General features: G+C 40.5%; 1 protein-coding gene across 3 annotated transcripts in view; it reads right to left on the bottom strand.

The window, feature by feature from the left end:
• Positions 1-21983, bottom strand: part of LOC119433960 (phospholipid phosphatase 1-like) — a 44513-nt gene that overhangs the window by 5170 nt on the left and 17360 nt on the right. Inside the window, exons 2-4 of one of the 3 annotated variants that reach the window (XM_037701249.2) lie at positions 20911-21183; positions 18801-18983; positions 3277-3331 (exon numbers count right to left, since the gene is read on the bottom strand). In XM_037701249.2, coding sequence (XP_037557177.1) covers positions 3277-3331; positions 18801-18983; positions 20911-21183 — 511 coding nt within the window. Of the gene's footprint in view, positions 1-3276; positions 3332-8482; positions 11177-14701; positions 16426-18800; positions 18984-20910; positions 21184-21983 lie in introns of those variants that run through there. The other 2 variants (XM_037701250.2, XM_037701251.2) reach the window with 2 other exon arrangements.

Below are 21983 nucleotides of genomic sequence, written 5' to 3'. Positions count from 1 at the left end.
CAAATGTCAAGCACATACAGAGTACTTTGGCTGCACAAAATGACTAAAGCTATCACATAGTAATAATCAGTGAGCCAGCGGTGTGGCTCTAAATGAAGGCACATACATCTCTAATTTCATATTTTTGCGAATTGTCATGGCATGTGCATTTTATAAATATGAAACATACTCATCTTAGTGACTATACGATTATTGCACAGAAAAAGTAATTAAGCATTCAGCAACCTTGTTTTGAAGCACTCTATGCTTTACTAACACTGTTAGCTAAATCAGCTAAGGCACCTAGCTTGGTGCTGAAAGCAGATATTGCTGTGCAACATTACGTGAGATGTGCGAACACCAGCACACTGAGCATCACTGTAACACCAGCACACCAAGCATCGTTATAACACTTTCAATAATCTCAACCTTGACCATTAAAGATAATAGGTTGTACTAAGTACTAAGGCAGCAACGCAGGAAAGAAAAGTAATCCCTAAGGCAACCTTCGAACCGATTTTAATGACATTTGTTTATATAAATGTTAAAATTTTAGCAGGTGGGTTGCCGCACACATTTTTATTTGTGCCCCTGCAATTCTTTTACAACAAATGCTGAAAGAAAGAAAATTTTTGAGATTTCAGAAATCCGGGAGCCAACTTGGCCCGAAAACATTGAGTTTAATAAATCCCACCATTTTGTTGGAGATGTTTTTGACTTCAGAATAAATTAGCCCAACAGGACGGGAAATTCTGCTGAAATGCTTAACTTCCCCATGTTACCTGCTATGTACACTGCAGCTTAGACCAGAAAAACAGAGGCAGGTCCGTGCACTTTTCTGTGTGCCATGTGGCTCAGTCCCCATAACCAATACGGTCTTCAACCTTGCCTCATCCTGTAGCTTTTTTTTTTTTTTTTTCGCATGCCTCTGTTGCGAACAAACAGGCTAGTATAATTTCAAACAGCTGGTACCTTTTCTTTCCCAATAGTTCGCGCCCAACTGCTGCCACATGTTCCCATACTGAACTCAAGAACTGTGAAGGCACTATCCTCAAAACAATTATTCCTCTTATCGCGTTTCCGCATCTTCTAAATTTGGTACAGCAGTGAAAACAGTTTCATTTAAGCACGGGATCTGACTGCAAGCAAGCAAAAAAAAAAAAAGAACTCGCAGGACAGTCATGAGTGTAATGCTACGTTACACACTATAACATAACAAGGTTACATTAGTTGTAGTGTGGATTAGGCATTTTTGCTCCTGATGTTGAGCTCGCAGAATCATTTGGGTGTCTGAAGGTCCTGCTTCCTCTACAACATTTCTGTGTAAGGGATGTGCCGCAGCAAGACTTTCACGATGCTGTGGGCACAACTTGTGTCTTCTGCTGTGCAGTGATTGAGCATGTAACATTGGTGGGCGTGTCCATTTTGCTTCAACGTTTTTAAAGCCAAACTCAATCTACGTATCTGGAGATTACGGCTGCAATCGGCACTCGTACCGATTGTGGCCGCAAATGATCTCATGCTTTTAGTACTGCTAAATCTTAAACCAACCAATGGTTACAGTTAGCTGCCTCGTTAGTTTGAATGCACAATATGAAAACTAGTATGCAAGGTGAGCAACTCAACATAATGTGTGATGCATTGAAGTTGTAGGGTTTGCTCTGCCTAAGCTACTTTTTTTTTTTTTTTTGTACAGATGGGTCAAAATCAGTGTCAAATAAAACACAAACAGCAGAATGCATGCCCAAGGTATAAATGAAGGTACAATGCATGCCATCGGCCATTCATCACTAGAGACAGGCGCGCACATTTAGTGTGCCGACAGGGTGTGAGAATGCTTTCCCTAATGCAGTAGCTTTGCTTCTGTTTTCTTTGATTATTCATTTTCTCACTTTCAAATTAAAGAACACAAGGGAACCTATCACAACAGGACGAGCATCTGCGTGCTTCTCTCTGGTGATGGATGGCTGATGGTTGCTCACTGTACTTTCAGTTATGCTTTGGGCACACCCTCCACTGTTTTCCATTTCATTTCATGCTGATAGTATGCTCACAAGAGCAATTAGGATTGATGGAGGGTAGAGTCAGGGTTTTACATCTCTAAGCTGGCTATGAAGGAGCTCATAGACAGATGTACACAAACACTTTTGTAAACCGTCCTCATCGGAATGCTACCGCAGCCAAAGCAAGCTACTGAGCCCCACAGCAGGTGGCTAAGGCAGGCCATCAAATGTGACAGTGTGATGTGACGTGCCCAGCTATTGGCAAGGTCAATGAACAATGAAGGGCAAAAAATATGCAAAATATCATTTTGCTATGTAAAGAAATATCTCCCATAATATATCACTCTGAATAAACTATCTACAAATGTCCCAATTTATCTACAGTCCTGCCTAACCTGATTTTCACTATAAGTAGCGAAGCACGTAAGTCTCCAAGGCCACCAGTCAAATGTGAAAGCACAATGTAACACACTAGTGTGTCAGAGAAAAAAAAAAAGATCGAAATGAGTAGCTAACTATTATACAGTGCTATATAAAAATCTCGGAAGTGTATGTTGTGCCACTAAAGACCTTCTGAAGACGTCCAAGTTACCTACTAAAACACCAACAATACAACTTTTGGTGAAATAAGTAATGTTTAAATTGCTGGTATGCTCTGTCACCACCGATTTAAAGTGTATTTATTTATTTATTTACGGGCTGTTTCAGCAAATGACAAATAATGTTTTAATGCTTGTAGCAAAAGTCAAACAAGGCAGCTTCCACACCCTACATTCACTGATTTTTCGCAGCCAGACACTGCTTTCTCGGCTGTGTTGTTGCAAACGCCAAGCAACAATGCAGTCTTCTCTATAATATATGTCCGAGTCCTGCCATGCTGTACTTAATCTCAATGGCAAATCAAAAGTGATGTGGTGAAAGCCAAGCAGTGTGTGCACATTGCCTGCTGGTGCTTCGCTGCCCCAGACATCAGTCCTACAGAACAAAAGGTAGCAATGCGCGGTAGGCAAGGCAACACATCTAAAGAGGAGACGCGCTGCTGTACCATTCTGTCTGCTACACTGCTGCCCTTTGTTACAAATATGCACCGACTGGCCTAGCTATGCCAATCCTTGTGGCGACTGGCAGCCATGCTGCACCAAGTTGCGAGCCTCCCTCGAACCAAGTTGCTATTTTTGGGCTGGCAGTTAACCAGTGGGCATCAATTAGGGCACGCCGACATCATGAAACCTCCTGCTTTTCAAGTTCAGGGGTAGATCCGTTTGGTACGTCGTTCTGATAGGTGTTTCACTACCTCCCGTAATCAGGTGGCCGCCATGAGGGTTGAAGAATGGTGCGACGCCCCATGCCTGCATGAAAGTAGAGACAAAGATGTCGGTCAGGTATGGAGCACACTTACAAGCAATGCTTCATGTAGCTATGAGAAGTGGGGCACAAATGGACATGTATACACATAGAAGAATGGACAAGACTGAGTGCGACTACGAACTGTTCTATTAGACCTTCAAACGGTTGCCTCTATATTGCGCACAATACCTCAAAGACATGCGTAGAACCGCGAGACAACTTTGACTGCCCAAATAAAATAGTTTCTGGTGGTAGTGGTGCTCGTCTTTTTTTGCCTTTATCTGTTTATATGTGTCAATTTGTGCCCTTCTTTAATAGCCATGTTTCACCAACTAGCACGAGAAATTATGTTTCACATGTCTTTGACCATTCTTGGGCTAATGGCCATCATCATCAGCCTATTTTATGTCCACTGCAGGATGAAGGCCTCTCCCTGCGATATTCAGTTACATCTGTCTTGCGCTAGCTGATTCCAATTTCTACCTGCAAATTTCCTAATTCCATCACCCCACCTAGTTTTCCACTGTCCTCGACTGAGCTTCCGTTCTCTTCAATCAAAATCAATCAATCAAATTTTTTATTAATTCACAAAAAGGTTTTCCAGATAGAGGTATACAGAAGGAGGTCCCATAGTAAAAACTGAATTGGGACCTCCTGTTCATGGTTAACATAAAAGTTACAATGGCAAGAACGGTAGCTGAATGAGTACAATTGAAAAAATGATAAATAATAATACAGACATAAGTAAATAACGATATGAATAGTCAACAGTGTATCGGCAGTAAGTAATATAATAAAACTAGGTAAAACTAACATATAAGTGGAGGGAAAAGAAATGGGAAAAAAAAAGAAAAATTAAAGAACAACTTAAGCATCATGTTGACGTACATAAGAACGGCAGGTCTAAAACGAAAGCGGGTTATACAGTACACTATGTCACATACATATCACATAACAAAAAATTTTTCAATTCATGGCAAAACCTATGGGCTTTCTGTAGTTTTATGACAAATGGTAATGTATTCCATGATGATATGGCTGCAAAGTGAACGGTCTGTTTGCCATAATTAGTACGTACTTTGGGTAGAATGAAGTTATTATGAAGCGCGAAACGTGTTGGATTGGTGTTCGTTAGAGATGACGTAGGAAATAGCGACAATGTGATCTTGTCATTTATTAGTTTGAAAAGAAAAGTGGCAAGGTTGAACTTGACAAGGGCGGCAACGTCAAGAATGTTATTTTCTTGTAGTAGCTGTTTAGCATTGGCAGTGTGTGGACTTGACGTGATTATTCTAATAGCCTGGTTCTGGATAGTTTGTAAGGGTTTTAGGTGAGTACTGTACGTGTTACCCCAGGAGGTTATGCAGTAATTAATGTGAGAGTGTACAAACGCGAAATAGAGTGAGAGCAACACAGGTCGTGAAAAGAACGGACGTGACCTAATAAGAATTTGTGGGGCTGGGCAGGCCATTACATGGCCTGCCCAGCTCCTTTTTTTTCTTTCTCTTAATGTCAATTAGATTATCAGTTTCTGTTCATGCCCAATCATTTTATCATTAGAGCAATAATCTAGAAAGTTTGCCGACTAGCCCACTTTTCAGGCCTTGTTGATGTCTTATGTGCTTGTGCTAATACAGCTCTATACAAGCTGTCCCAGCTTGGTTTAGCCAGGCTCTTAATATATAACAGTGCATTCCATGTAGATAATAACAGTGCACTATTGAGTGTAGTTACCTTGTGCAACTATTATTTTTATATTTTAGCTAATCAATGAACCACAATTTACTCGCCATGGTTGCTGAGTGGCTATGGTTTTGGGCTGCTGAGCATGAGGTCGCGGGATTGAATCCCGGCCACGGCGGCCAGCATTTAGATGGGGGCGAAAAGCGAAAACACCTGTGTACTTAGATTTAGGTGCACGTTAAAGAACCCCAGGTGGTCCAGATTTCCAGAGTCCCCCACTACGGCGTGCCTCATAATCAGATCGTGGTTTTGGCACGTAAAACCCCATAATTTAATTTTTGTTTATGAACCACAATTTGTTAAAATATTATTATACGTGTGGTGTTTAAATGAAAACTTTTTTGAGTGTCATTATAAGCACCAAATCAAATTGTTCATATTGTGCCATCTGTCATGTTGTTTCTTTCTGCACTCGGTAGAAAGCATAGAAAACTTTACACTGCAGTCGTCAGCTTGTGCATCACAACAGCAGTGCCCTTAACTGGAAATGAACTAACCGAGCTTTCTTCCTAGTCTATCATCTTGACCAAAGTGGCAGGGCACCATTAACTGTTGGTGTCTGTTGTCAAAGTGCGATACCTACAGCCCACATAGTTGCTTATTAATGCTGCAAAACATAGTGTTTGTGTGCCTTGCTGCATTGATACAGCCGCTAACACACAGAATCAAGCTTGGTCACAATATGCTTAATGGCAACTGCTGTTGCTGTGGCGTGCTAGCTGACTGACACGGGATAATTTCTTGCTTTCATGTGCTTTCTTTCGTATGCAGAAAGACGAACCATGTGAAAGGAAACGTTATGTAAACAACCTAAATTTGATGTTCCTGACAATGATATAGAACTTTCTCAATGAAACATAGCTCAGTAAGTCAATATTTATAATGACTGTTAAGTATTTTAGCCAGCAAGAATACAGAAGATTATCCAAAGTCGTGCAAGGTGAATGCAGAAATCGCACATACTTTAACCATGTGTGTAGATTGCGTGAGCATTTTCTAAGCTCCTAGCTAGCATTGCCTGGGACACTCTGTATGCAGATACTACATGTCAAAATATATTGGAAGAAGTTTGCACAGCACGTAAATTGCTGCAAGGAAATAAGTGCTCGTTAAGCAATGTGATGTTCAACAAACCATGTAAGCATAAATCGTCACAAATGGCATTCAATGAAGCTCTCTCTAAAGACTAAGACAAACTTAACAATTCCATTGTGTGAGCACACCATATACCAGCACATCACGTGGGGGCTGACAAACAGTTGCTTTGGCAGCCCACCTGTACATATATATATGTGGTGTCATAGATATTGGCCCACCTGTACGTCTATGTTGTGTCATAGATATCAAAGTATTTCCTCTTATTTGGGCCACTTTGCTCCAGAAAAGAGTTCTAAAGACATTTTAGGTAGAATCGTCGGTTCATTTAGAATGCAATGCATTTTGCTTTTATCAATAAACAATTAACTAAACAGGAGGAGACATTCAATTCCATGACATTATCGGAAGCCTGTGCGAGAACTTCGAAGAGGTGTTGGCACCTGTGTCTCATTTTTCCTCTTTTTCTGGCTTATCAAACCTCAGCCTACAGCAAGAGTGACCTTATCAGTTTTCTTTCAACTTAATCTGTTAATACAGCTGAACGTAACATTACCTTTTAATGTCCTTTTATAACACCAGGCACTCACAAATGTGAAATTTATTTAGAACGAGTTGACATCATTATACTCTTAGCGTAGTCACTGGCCACGGCGGCTGGCCACGGCGGCCGCATTTCGATGGTGGCAAAAAGCAAAAATGCTTGTGTACTTATGATTTAGGTGCACAATAAAGATTTCAAATTAATCTGGACTCCCCCAGTATGGCATGTCTCATAATCTTATGGTAGTTTTGGCACGTAATACTGCAAAATTTAATTCTTTACTCCTAGCGTGGATTTGTCAGAAGCACTTGCTGCCCATCAGATGCCCATTTTGTCCATTCTTATTGTAGCAGCAGTGCGAGTAAATTTTTTCTTACATGAGCAGCTTTATAGTGAATGCCATGTTGTATATTTCTTTCTTGCCAGCATTGCATATCGTGAACCTTATCAGTAAAAATATACAAGTTCTCTGGGCACCAAAATCTCTACACTTATGAAGCTCTGGCTTCATAAGTTGCTTATACAGTGTAATGACGGATATGGCACAATGTTTTAAGAACGGTAGCAACTTATGTAAAGCTCTGCAATGGCATTCTGTCTTCCAAAGTCACTAAGCGTGAAGCCAAGCATCCACTCATTGCAGCACCAAGTCACTTACTTGCGAGTTAGAATGCACAGGGTTGCCATATATGACATGCATTTACTAAGATGCACTTTGCTTGTGATGTACTACTCGCATTAGTGCAACCATGGTTGTGTTAAAATGTGGTGCTGTTAGTGGCAGCATATAATACAATGTTTTCAAATTTAAACTTTCACTAATTTTATGTAACATGATAGGTAAGCTATGCAGATGCGGTTTGCACAAATGCTGCAGGTTTGCCCTGGAGCGATGCAGTGCATCATGCATTGTGCACCGGTCTGAAAGCAAGGTGGAGCTGATTGCGTATGCCTAGCAAAAAAAGAACAGATAGTTATACAGCTAGCTACATCGTGTGTTGGAACCAGCACTCTCATCTCAGAATGCAAAATTAGTCCCATTTAGCGGGAGATCTTGGGATAAGTATATCTATACACGAGCCTTTTAGAAAAATTGAACAAAATGAATTTAAGAACTAATGAATTTTACTTGTACACTTTCTGGTTTTAACTCTTTCCGTGCCATGGACACGCCGCATTCATTTGCATGTTTCTGGCAAAAATGACCAAGGACGAGCTCAGCTTGTTAATAATACAGTCTTTCTTGCAATTTTCGTTTTCTAATTGACAAAAGTACTTTACATTTCCTTTCATTTTGTTGTACAGTGCTGTAAAGCTTCATTTTTGCAATAAATGTTTCAGATTTTGTATAAACAAATGTTGAATATTGTCTATATTGTTTTCTGCAAAGGATTCCATAGTAAAAAAAATAAGGCCATTTTGGTCAGAGATCAGGATAATACTGGAAGGGCCAAGTGGAATTATTGATAATTTAACATTGAAAGTACAATACAGTAAACTTGCATGTGGTCAGGTGCATGCAATTAAGGCTGAGTGACTAACCCACATAGGAGCCTTGCAGTGAACATGTCATGTGAAAGCGTTTATATTTTCACGCGCTTGGTATGGCAGCCAATCTTTTAATTTTCGTCAGGCTAATATGCACACCAGTACACATGTCGCGTAATGACCGGTAGCTTTAGCCATGCTATATTACTGTACGAAAATCCAGCTGGTTGTATGGTAAATATTTGAAGAGTTGAAGAGCCCCAGATGGTCAAAATTAATCCGGAGCCCCCCACACTACGGTGTGTCTCATAATCAGGTTGTGGTTTTGGCACGTAACGCCCCAGAATTTAATTTATAAATGTAACTTCCACTTAATATTTCTTTTTTATGTCCCACTAATTATGCAGTGAGTGTTCCCCTCAAGGAGGTAGTCCTAATATATAAGAAAATGAAAATCGCATCCAGGGCAGATGCTAGTGGAGGATAAAATCAAATAAGACAACTTTTGGTGGAGTGCGTGTTTATTTATTGCCAGCGTTTTCTTTTCTCTTCTTTTTTTCGCTCATACATAACTGCAAAGAAACAGATAACTGCGGAGCACCTACATATGTGCCATGCGAAGGAAAGAAAAAAAATCACTACATTCATTTTATTGTGACATTCTGCTAACCACCATGTACTAATAAAGTTTTTGGTAGGAAGCTTGTTTCATTTCCCTGCAAAATAAAACTACCTAGTCTGAGCTGAAATCCAGAAAGGTCGGAAAGTGCACTTCCATCACATCATGTACACTGTGAAAGTGCACTTCCATCACATCATGTACACTGTGTTAATTTAAGCCTTCTTTCTTACTTCAAATGCATGCATGCCAGGACAAAACAACAAAGCATAGCACAGGCATCATGTGACTTCTAATGTAGAATGCAAGAAACAAAAAGCAGTGTGTGCATAAAAATCTCAAAAAGCTGCAAAAAGCAACCAAAGTAAAGCAGTACACATTAGTTTAATGAGATAAGCATTTGTAGGAGTGCAGGAGAAATACAATACAATCAGGCATCGGACATTTCAGTTTTCAAGTATGTATTTATTCCTCGGCAAAGGCAAGTTAACTGATCACTATGACTACTTTATTGAGGTAATGGGACATCACAGCATATTCTTCAGCAATATTGATTTGTCTGTGCATGTCTTCTTAGACACTGCCAGGTGACCGCTACCATGACTCACTTCAAACAAGAGCATAAAATGAAGAAATGGTAGCATATGCAGATTACAAATGAAGAAAAAAAAAAGTACTTCAATTCATGTGCAGCTAAAAAAATATGCTTTCATGTTTTAAATGTGACCAGCACCAGTGAAGTTTATCAACAACAAACAGAAAATGGCTTTTAAAAGAAATACCAATGTACATAAGTGTGAAGGAGTCATATCAAAACGACTTTTGGAACCTGTTAGAATGAAAGGAAGTGAAGAATATCCACTTGCAGCAAATAAAAAAATAGAAGCTCAGCAGCCTAGCCAAATTCACTATTAAACTTGAACCAAAGAACTTGCCTGCGCGATCGACTAACATAAGAAAACAACATTGCCAAACTGTTAGTATAGCATTAAACTTTACACGAGATGGAGTTTTTACATTGGAGCCATGGCTAAATAATCACATGGAAATGTATTTGATTTCTGCTTTACACACACACAGTTACACTGACTCAAAAAGCACTTCCAGCAAGTAAAAAGGATAGAATATTTTGCTTCAAAATAATTATCTCGGTTAATTTGTACAGTACAGCACATTATGACAGTGCATAAGCATACAAAAATAAATTGCATTAGCAATGCATGCAAAATTCTCAAAGGATGAGGAAGGCGAAAATAAAACCATAAAACAAAAGCAAAGAACATAAAATGAGTTCCGGCTTCAACATGTCACACATTTGCCAGGCTAGATATATGTACACAGGAAATGTTGTGAAGGCACCGGCACAGCTTTCAATTGAACAATTAGGCTGAAAGCTTAAGCAGACTGCCTGAAACAATAAAGTTCCAGCATTCTTAAATAATGTAATAACATTTATCACAACTTTAGAGGCTTTAAGGCCACAGTTAAATAATACTATCACTTGACATATCACTTCACTGCTTTCAGCGACAGCAGGCCTCCAATTACACAAACCCTCTCTCCACAGCACCTCATAGCCTATACAGTAGTCTTCAGACTGCCCCTAGCAAACTACTCGCGAAAAATGAAGTCATGAACTGTTATGATGAAGTTCATGAGCCAGCAAATGTATTTCATCATATAGGCTAGGTCTTATTTAAGTGTATCCTCTGCAGCTCCTAGCCAATAATTTTAAATTTCTTGTATAGAGTAAACTACCATTTTGTTGAAGTACTTGAGCTGCCTGCTATACTAGAACCAATGTACGCCTAAGGGAGCACTCCAGAACAAAGCTGATGATGGAAGCCGAAAAGGAGAAACTTGTAACCAGCTTGCAGATTTTTATAGGGCTAGTAACCAACTTGAAGTTTATTGTATAATGGCTTGCCACTGGCACCTTTTGTCATTCTTATAACAGCATCAATGATGGGGCATGAAGTGGGCCCACACAATCATTTACAATGCAAAATGAAAGAAAAACAAAAAATAAGAGCATGCATACATAGGATTTGTGCGTTCTCTGGTCTTTTATATCAATTTTTTTTTGCATGCTCCTGCGAATAGCTAAGCATATTTGAGTATCACCTAGACTGAAATAGTCTTTCGCTAAATGAATGCAACAGTTAGAAAGGCCTTTTCCCTAATTTTTTGCCCGTTAAGCTAAAGGTTTCTTTCACTAGCTCAGGTCTAGCGACATCAAACATGCTTAACTCCTTTAAGGTTTGCCAGCTCATGTCTTGTGACATTGGAGCCAGGCAGCTGAATCTGTCCAGCGAGAGGAGCCCTTTGCCTGCATGAGGGTGGTAGACAGCAAAAGACCTGTTTTGAGAAAGCAAATGTTTTGCGAACCTGAGCACCTGAATGCCACCTGAATCTGTCATATGTATGTGTCTCATATATATATATATATATATATATATATATATATATATATATATATATATGAGATGATCATTCTTAAGTTTTACACAATTTTTCTTCAATCGCCTGTTGCAGATAACATAATTCTAGTCGTTGAACTAGATCATTCATAGAGGCAGACATTACTTGCGCAAGAAATGGTAACACATATTCAACTAAATAAAACAATTTCAGAAATTCTTAATTAGTTACATTACTGCACATATTGCAATTTAGGAATTGTAGCCGGTGAGTTTGCAATGTGTATCCACTTGTAATTAATTTCCAGAATGACACCAGTTTGGAGGTACGTGCCATCAAGCTTGTCATAAAAATGCACTGCTGTTCCACTTACTTTTTTAACAAAACGCTCTTTTATTAGTAACTGGAACGCCCATGCATTTCATTCCACACTTTGGGAAATAATATCTAAAAACTGCTGTCATCTTAGAAATTCATTTTAAGCAGATACGTCTTGCCAACTCACAGGCTACAATTCATAAATTGCAACATGTGCCATAAATTAATTACTTAGAAAGTTAATTAGTAAATTTCTGTCATGGGGGATGCGGGGCTGAAAATTAACTTTGAACCATTGCATGAATATTTAATAAAGTTTCTAGGTTATGTATCTTCTTGTTTTAAGTACATATTCTAAATTTCATTAATACAGCTCAAATAGAAAAAAGTTATGGCTGTTATATGGAACAATTACCAATTAGGCATGCCACATTAGGAAAAATGATTACAAAAATAATGAAGGCACACTGATTCTTTTTGTTAGATACCTTCTAGGGGGTTTATAGAGCAGGATAAGGCCTGTAGCGTGTTTTTCATTACATTTCTGAAACAATTTCATCACTTTGAGGCTAAATTCAATTTTTCCTGTTGTCATTATTTGTCAGATATGTAATAATTCTTTGTGTTAATAAAAATTTTGTAATATAAAAAGTACCTCATCTTGTTCCTGACAAAATTTCAGCCCAGAAACTACTTTAAAAGCAGGTTTTGGCGAAGCAGTTTGGAAATGATAGTTTTCCTAAAGGGTTTTGTTCAGCCCAAAAGTGCAAACTGAGAAAAATGAGCCTCGAAGATTTCAGAACATGCACTTTATTTTTAGGCCAAAAATAATTAAAGTGCCCTGCTGCATAGGTTTGAACCTCCTCTTCAATTTGAACCTGCTCTGCAGCAATTACTTCAAGTCGTCTTCACTTTTTTTCAGCTTTAAAGCAGTCCAGTGCCCTTGTCTGCGCTTGTAGACAAGGCCGCCGCAGCCAGAATTATGCCTTTCTTTTTTAGTTTTAGTTTTTACATTGCGGTCTGCTGTACTCTCAATGGAAGGTCTCCAGTGATTAAAACATGCGAAAAACAATCTTTCTAACGCGGGCATTCGCTCTGTGTTTGGTTTCTTGCCCGCTCTGCGGCTGGTCTTGAATACAGTGCTCATAGGCGCTCTCAACGGCAAGTGCGCGGCACCATCACAAGAATAGAATTCATTTCCTTCTTTTCTACGGCGTAGACTGCAACCAAACTTGGTGATGAGCTTCTCTATATGTCTAGGAATCCAAAATATACTAAATTAGACAATGCGTTTTGCTGGCGAAAATCGTGACTTTAGCCCTGCATCCTCCCTTAATTTGTTGAATATGTGTTTCGATTTCTCGTGATAATAATGTCTGCCTCTTTGAATAATCCAGCTCAATGACAAGAATTATGCTATCTGCCACAAACGATTTTTTAAATTCCGTAAAACTTAAACATGATCACCCTGTATATAGTACCTAAAGGGAGACTAAAGAGAAACAATAAATCAGTATAGACTGATACAGTATTCCTTCAAAACTTTTGACTTTTGTTAATATTGTAGAAAGGTGTTCATTACTACACAGGCAGGCAACTTGCTGTGATAGTGAAAGGAAAGCCACGGATGCAAAGTGCGCATAAGTAGCAGACTGTGAACAGTAACGGTGCCAAGACTCCAAAATTGCTTCATTTGCAGTAGCTTACGCTGGGGAACAGAAAATGTGAACATTTTATGTCTCATCAATAAAACTAAGGCATACAATGCACCGCTCAGTGTTAAATTTGACCTTTTCATTTTTCTCTTTAGTGTTTGGCCTAATGCGAAACTGTCACACGTGGAAGCTACACTGATTCAGTATCTGCTCCAGAAAACTGAAAGTGCTGTTGAACTCTGGCAGGGTTTCTTGACGCAGTAACAATTATGAAGAAGCTTTGCCCCTGTAATTGTTGCTTCATTGCCACAGAAAGTTGTCCGCAAGTACAGAGAAGGCCAAATTTTCATTTCTTGAATCTCGTGCCAAAACCCCAGTGCCTGTATGTATGCCAGTGTGACGTCATGGATTTTAAAGTATTTTCTCGCATATGGCTCGTTGTGGTGCTGAAAATGTTCTCAAAGGTCTATAGCTTCACTCTTTGGCTCCTTTATATTATGATGTAGTCTATGTTAACCAATAAAAAACTAGGGGTGGGCAAAAATTCGAAGTTTCGAGTGCGAATCGAGTGCTACAGCAGGCAACGTTACGCAGGCTAGAGAGACTTTTCTCACGGTTTGCATTCGTGACCAAAGAGTAGGGCATCACATATGAAAGAAAAATAGCATTAGATACGCGCTGTTTAATTTGAAGTAAAATTAGGTTTTGTACTTCTATGTTGCGAAACATGACGGATTTATTACACATGAAAGGCTTCCAAAATCTAAACCTATTTACCACCATACGAGTGGAGTAACATACTTCTGGAACCAGCAGCCACAGCATATCAAATGCACCGTAACAAAAACATAGTATGCTGCCTACTAGAAGCAGAAATATGCATAATCAACATGTGATTTGACGTAAACTAGCGTCCATGAGTAATAGTAGGAGTGTACCAGGTGCTCTTTTTTTTAGCTGCAGAAAAATTTTTTAAATCTCCTTTGGTAGGTAGCACAATTCTAACTGATTAACTGAACTACTTAGTGAAGTGGACATTACTTCAAGAAATCAAAATGCTTGATTGAATAATTGTCATAATTGCACTAATTAACTATTTAATTGATTACTTCACAGCACATATTGCAATTTACAAATTGTATGCAGTGTAGGCAGTTCGCAAGACATATCTGCTTGGAATGAATTCTCAGGTTGGCAGCAGTTTCGAGATATTAATTTTCCAATTGTTCGACAGAAAACATTGGCTTTCCAGTTACTTTAGTGCTTCAATGCATACAACATTTTTATAAGTGGAAGAACAGTGCATGTTTACCGCAAGTTTGATGGCACATATCTTTAAACCGGTGCCATCATCAGAATTCGTTCCAAGTCGATATGCTTTGCGAACTCACTAGCTACAAATTGTAGATTGCAATTTGTGCTGTAAATGAATCAGTAAAGCTCTGTTAATCAGTCAACTACACATTTCATTTTTGTGGAGGAAATTTCTGCCTCAATGAGCGATTTGGTTCAAGGGTTAGACTTGTGCTGTCTTCCACAGGTGATTTCTAAAATTTTGTAAAGCTAACTTTCGCAGCTTTCACAGTGTAGACTGCCATGTATATTTATGCGCATATTCAAAAAAGAACTGTTCAGTATTTTTGATTATTTGAAACTAACCAAATATTTTACAACAACCGAATGTCAAACTCTCGTTACTGTTCTCTGTCTGCTAAACAAAGTCATAAATTATCAGAAGCGAGACAAAGAAAAAATTTTTTGAAGCGATGCCAAAACAAAATGGGTAATGCAAGCTTCATTCTTGGTTTTGTGGCGGACCCTACATAACAACCTGTGATTATCGCTTGTAGTCTGTCATTTTGTGTTTTTGTTGGTCTAGTCATGTAAGAGTCACGTATCTTTTATGCTACAACTTGTGATGTTTTCCTTGTAATGAGCCCTTTTACATGTCTGTATGGCACACAAGTCCTTTAGCAGCTCTTTTGTTACAGCGGAGCTGTTTAAGCCGTGCGTGATGTGTCTGCTGAATCCAAAAATGTGGACCAATCCTGGCGGCAGTGCAGAAAGGGTTCAAGCGCAATGGCACACACCCCTGTGAACTAGCGAAGCTGAGCCTGGCTAAGTCTAGCTAAGCATGGTTGGGACTACTTAAGCTTAGTCAGTCATCGATAGGCAATTGATAGCCAATCAATAGCTAATCAATAATTGATCGATAATTAATAAATTCTGGAAAATGCTGGGGATGACTTGGTAGTGCTTAGCCTAGCTCAAATACGTGGCCAGTACCTTGCGATATAGTCGATCGATAGCCAATCAATAGCTAATAGATTAGTAGCCCAAACGCTGGCACTAGCTAGGGGCCCATCAGCTCCACTGTTTCTTTAGCATTGCACCTCCAGTGCTAGCTATGCAAATTTTTTTTTTCTTATCTTTTTTTGCAGTAATTCATTTAGAGATTTTGGAAAGCTAATCACACAGTGGTCATTCTTTTTTTTTTCTTTTTTGTAAAGCTTGTTCATCCACTAGTCTCTAAAGATGTTGAGAGGCTATTCGAGCAGTTTTGTTTAATGACAATTAGAGATTATGTGCTTACAACTGATCCTTTGTCCCTGATAGCTGTCTTTTTTGCCCTAGTCACTACAGGCACTGGTACCTAATTATACCAAAATAAATATGTTCCTGCTGTAAATATATGCATCACCGTTGACTATTCAATATTCAATACGTCTATTCATGTTTGATTCATATTCAGAAAAGTTGATTTATTTGTCCACCTCTATAAAATACTGACTAGGCTTCAGCAGATGCTGTCCAAATCCATGACGCCAAGGCACGCGGGTGCGGCAACTTCAAAGTGGTGTTGCCACTAGTCTTTCATTCCTGTGTCTTTTTTGGCTTATCAGGACTCCTCCCACAGTGAGAGTGGCTTTTTTGGCATTATAGAAGTGTAATGTACTAATACAGCTCAATGTAACTTTCTCTTTAGTGTGCCTTTAAAACAAGTGTCCCACTTTATCACGCATCATAATTGAAATTACGTCTTTACAGGCGTACTAGCTAACAAATCACAGTATTGAAAGTTTAATGTACAGTGAGAAATCCTTGGGCTCAGATTGTGCCGTAGTCATCCTTTTTCTGGGACACAGACATAGCTTCGATATCCGGAGCCAACTTGGTATGGTGGTGACACGAGGAGCCAAAGAACGTCACCCACTGCGTATGTGTTTGAAACGGGCTGCATCAGCTGCTGTGATAATTTTTTTTTCTGCTTAATATTGTCAACAAAAGCTATTTTCCATAGATGCAAGAGGCATCAGTGATGCAATTAAATCTAAGGCTGTATTCTCGAACGCTCACTTTGGGGATGCGATCACTTTCGTGAAATTTCAGATGACCAAGCACCGGACACGTCAGAGTATGCGACCAACAGTGTTTCTGGCAGTGTACCAAGCTCGCTGTCTTCACACAGTACCAGGAATGCTGTTGGCCATCTACTTCAATGTGTCCAGTGCCGAATCTTGTAAAATCTCGCGAAAGTGACATTACCTACGAATGCAATCGTTCAATACTGATACCACCCCTTGCGTGCACAGCGTAACGAGGAAAAAAAAAACATTTATTGTCAGAAAAAGCACCAAACGTGCTGGCACAGCACTGAATGCTTCCTTATCTTACAGAAGTTTTGTAGATGTTGATCTACTCATTCGTGCTGGGAGACTATCAAGGGGACAGGTTTCTGCACTAACTTTTTTGGGGACACTGCACAACAGGTTTTTCTATGCAGTAAATTCAGAGTGATTAATGACACCTGAGTGTGCATTTCTCAGGAGGTTTGTATGTGCGTGAATGCTTGAAGCATGTGCGATTTTCTGCTTTTTAACAAGTGCATGCACTCTTGCCATCAACGTTTCTACATTAGCATCATTTGCTAAGCCGCTGCACTGCAGATGACCCCTTTCTGTTAGCCACCATGCTGCAGGCAATGGAGAAAGTTCACGCGTGACGTGGCCCCTGAGACTGTGCTTGCACTCCTGACATCGGAGGCCGTATTGCCCATTACTCTTCTTTAATGTTAGCCATGTGCCAACAGCTACAGAAAGGGGCCCACATTTCTGTCATGCTCCAGGGTAAAGTTTAAAAACTGATTGAGACTGAGGTTCGCAGGAAGGCTGGCAACTTTAACCAGAAAGAGCACTGTTTTCACACCTTCCTCAGGTGTGAAAACAGAAAAGCTACAAACGAAATGAGAACCCATGATACTAGATTACGCTGTCAGTTTTCCCAAAAATGATTGTTAAAACAAGAGACAAGAGATGTTTCAGGCCTGTGCCAATGTTCTGACAAGGGGACAAGTCTTCATCAAAGACCTTCATGAAGAGAAGTCTCATTGGCTCCAGCCTGAACCATCCCTTGTTCGACCATTGTAGAGAAATGGACAAGTAATCTAGTATCACGGATTCTCATTTCGTTTGTTAGCTTTTCTGTTTCCACCACTTAGAAAGCAAGCAAGTGTTGTGCTCTTTCTGGTAACAGTGGCCAGTCTTGATTTCTTTTTTCTTTGCATCCTTTTTTACAGCCAATACAATGCAATACAATTGCTGCCATGTGCCGTAAAAGCGCTACCTTATAGTGAAATTACCTTGCCTTCAGTGAGACAAGTACCTACATAATTTTTATTCACGTCAACACCTCGAAGAACCTTCGTTATTTCAAAACCTGTAGCTTTACTGTTACAAAAGTTGTAACTTGTAATTTACATGCAGCATGCAGAAAAGGCATGCACGCCAAACTTTCACCAGCCACGACACAATGCATGGAAATTGTGCTCGAGCACAATAAAACAAGGATGTCAAAAATATTGGCTAAAGTCTTTTGTGCTCTGTACTGTTAGCTACATCGTCGTAGCTACTTACTTTTGTCAGGCTCAGAAGCACTTGGGATGACTCGTATGACGCACGCAGGAAAACAACCAGAAAACACACTGCTGACTACCATTGAAAGCTTATGGCTGACATGCTACAAACTACCCCGCATGCGAGTACAAAGAAACAACCAACAACACAGAAAGTGGAGAGAAACGTTCATGTACTATTACTTTAAGTTGCCCTTGCTATGCAAAGTAGGCACGTGCTTTTTTGTTGCTTGCCATTTTTTTGTGCTTACTTTCACATAATTTGTGGCAGGTGAAATAAATTGTTCCTCTAGGTCAACACTACACTGTTCGGTTCTTTCCTGCGTGTCTAATCCTTAAGTAGTGCTGTAACATGTACCAACCAGCACGACTGGGCACCTTGGGACATGCTTTGTTTTATGGCAGTGTGTTCACTTGGGCTGGTTGGTACATCTTGTCACACAGCAGACTACTTCAACAGTGCAACACAGGACGAAGGAAAGAGGAACAGGACAGAGCGCTCTGTCCTGTGCCTCTTCATTCTGTGTCGCGCTGCTGTTACATGCTTAAGAATAGTAATGTCCACAAGTGACATGCCCAATAACCCATGTCCTCCATGCTTGCCGCTACGAATAGCTACTCCATAGTATTCTCTGCTCCCATCCAGAACACATGTGAGTAAAAAAATGAAACCCACCACGACAATGGCCACCAGGTAGCCTTCGGCTGCACCAGCTAGCACATCACTCCAGTGGTGCTTGTAGTCAGAGACACGAGAGAGTGCCGTGTACCAGGCCAGTGACAGCAGCGCCACCTGGACCACCGTACGTGCAGCCACGGCCAGAGAGTTGCGCCATGGCATCCGTGCATGGATGTACAGCTGGGAAACAAGAAGAAAAATTAGGCAATTACAGCCTGTAGTGGTGTTGGGTTCAATAAGTGTAGGTTTTGGTTGCAGTTGCGGTGACACTTGACTCCCTCGCGTCGCCTGTCATTCGTCTTTTGCACACGGACCTCGTATTTCCTGAAGTTTGGTTTATCCAACTGACGCGCGCAATGGTGGAAGTGTCATAGCTACGATAAGAGATGGCAGGAGTGTTCCGATGTGAATTCCACCTGATAGCACAGATAACTCGAGCACGCGAGGACCTGGCTTCTTCCTCCTGCTGCGGGACTGTGGGCGCACACATGCTGACCACGCACTCATTCGTGCATTGCGGAGCATGGTAACAGCAAGGGCGAATACAATCACTTGAAGGTAGTTCTGCTCACATGGCCACACCCGCCAACAACTTGGGTGTCCGACATGGGTGAACATATTTTGCTCAATATCCTTGCGCGGTAAGTCAGCATGTCTCATTGAAAACCTAGTCATTGTATGTATATCAGCTAGCTGGCTTGTGCAGAAGGAGCAATAAATGCCCTTTTTGTATGCTCGAACTACTTTGTTGTCCATTACCAAGTGCAATTCAACCCCACACAGTGTACCGAGACTACAGTCACCAGAAATGCAAGAGAGAATGTGCAAACATGAAGCAACGCATGAGCTGTAAAAGCCTGTAGCTGTTGGAAAACCTGAAGGAACACCCCATCCAACATTGTGAACAATGGTTTGGTCATTATGAAGCAGTTCTGCAGGCCATGTACAGACAAAATTGCTAGCAGGTGCCTGGTCACTTGGCCATGTAGCTGCTGCACCAAGTCATGCTGCCGTGCAAGTGTATTCACACACTGTCAGCTCCATTGCAGGCTACAAATGCACTGTGTCACCACATAATGAGCAATGCATTCAAGCATTTAAAAGTAACCTGCAGACATACACAGCTCATGATCTGCCACTACGCACTTGCATACTATTACCCTTAATTTATATGGTGACTTGGTGAGTACAGTGGCAACATCACTATATGCAGCACTATGAGTCACTGTTTAGTTGTAGGCATGGTTCAATAGATGGTTGTTGCCTGAACGAAAGTTTTCTTTTGATGAGGCACCAGCTTTCGAAGGGGACAGGTGAAGACAGAAGAACCGGTCACATTCACATTCACCAGCCACATGAGCACATTCAGCGTTGCATGCTGCAATATAGGAACTCTGGCTTTCGTGAAAATTTCAGCTTGACGATTATCAGGTATTGTAGTTGTTTGCCAGTGCCACATCATGGCCACGGTCATGTGTGGTGCTGGCTAACATTCCTCGGGCTAGATCTTCTACATATAGTACATAAATACCAAAGCAGTGAACGTGGTAACAGCTGCCAGCGTAGCACAATCAGTAGGTAATGCGGTAGTAATGCTAGTAATCGGTAGTAATGCGGAGATTGTGGATTTGGCTCCCACTAGCAGCAAGTAGTTTTATCGTCCAGTTTCATTTCCCTTTAGCCTATCATTTCTACACTTCAATTAAAACTACAAACTGTTTCCCCATGCTTTGCTTGGCTTCACTATCTGTTGGCTTCATGTGGTTGTAACTAATAGAAATTGGGACCCTCATTTCCCCTTCTCATTCATCGTAGTTGTTAGTGGCACAAGAACATGCTCCTTTCTAAACTTTCAACTCTATACCTTAATAACCATTTGGCCGATTGGGCAGCATAACATCTAATGGCTGGTCAAAACACATGCTGTCACATTACTTTAATAACAGTCAGTAAATATAACAAGCAATGATGAGCATAGCACCCTATTGTTTTACAACCATTTGTGACATAAGTACACTCGGTATCTTTCAACCTCATGCAGCACTGAAACTGCAGCACCAAAGTCCCAAGTGGCACCGATTCCGAGTGTTGTGGTTGGTACACTCACCACTGTGTACAGCATGGTGTATGCTGAGAAAGATGAGTGCCCTGACATGAAGGAGAGCCGCATCTCTTTTAGCTGGTGGGCCGTTGCATTGCTGCTGCAGGTGAAGTTTTCCACATAAGCATACGGCTTTGCACACAGGACCTTCAGGTTGTGAGGCTGGCACAGGTCAAAGAAGTGTGGCCGCAGACGCCCAATGGTGTACTTGGCAATGTCCGTGAGAAGCTGGCTTGTTGCTGCCCCCATCAGGAAGACACCTACCAGCACGTAGAGGGCCTACAAGAAGTGGTGCACATAGATGCAAGCAACTTCACGGAATGCTCAGTTACCGAGGGCATAAATATGAGTGGCTGGGTTGGTGGCACCATGTTTTGGTGTAGCCATCTTTTGGTGTAGTGTTTGACAAGAAAACACAGAATTATTATATAATCAACTATATTCTACTTATCTGCTGATGTAAAGGGTCGGCAGCGATGCAATCTACAACATGCAGTCCCTTTTGCCTTATATTGCTTTGACGAGAACATGCCCATGCAACACAAACTCGTTTCCCACATTGTTGGACAAGGTCTCAAAAGATGTCGCTACTAGCGTTATTACGGTCGTTCACATTTACTGTAATTCAGTATTTCCATATAGATTAGTGTGAATACAGACAAGCTAAAACTATTGTCAGTGCTATGTTGTGTCGTTATCGATCGAAAGTTACAGGACTACTCTGCATGTGGTCAGAAATGTTGCCAAGCCATGTATGGATCTTCTGCAGTGTTGCTGCAGATATGAAGCTTTGGATACTGACTGCCCTCTGTTAACAATAACAATGCTTCAGTGAAACTGCCGCCACAAATATATTCATAAGGGGGACCTCGTGTAATGAAATCATGTATGTACACACCTGTCACAAACTTCTGCCGACAAGTCTCAATTCTTATGAAGAGTAATGAGTATTCAAGTGTTTCAAAGACCATATTTGACAATCAGAGTCATGTGGTTAAATGTTGTCGGGGTCGGCACTGTTTACACAGCACTCTGAAGACTTGCAGTTTGGCTGGAACTCCAGCACAGTATAACGCAGT

The sequence above is a fragment of the Dermacentor silvarum genome, chromosome 11, assembly GCF_013339745.2.
Source record: "Dermacentor silvarum isolate Dsil-2018 chromosome 11, BIME_Dsil_1.4, whole genome shotgun sequence".
In the NCBI taxonomy this organism is placed as follows: Eukaryota; Metazoa; Arthropoda; class Arachnida; order Ixodida; family Ixodidae; genus Dermacentor; species Dermacentor silvarum.
Note: the sequence above shows the minus strand (reverse complement) of the source record. Positions and strands in the feature narration are given on the sequence as shown.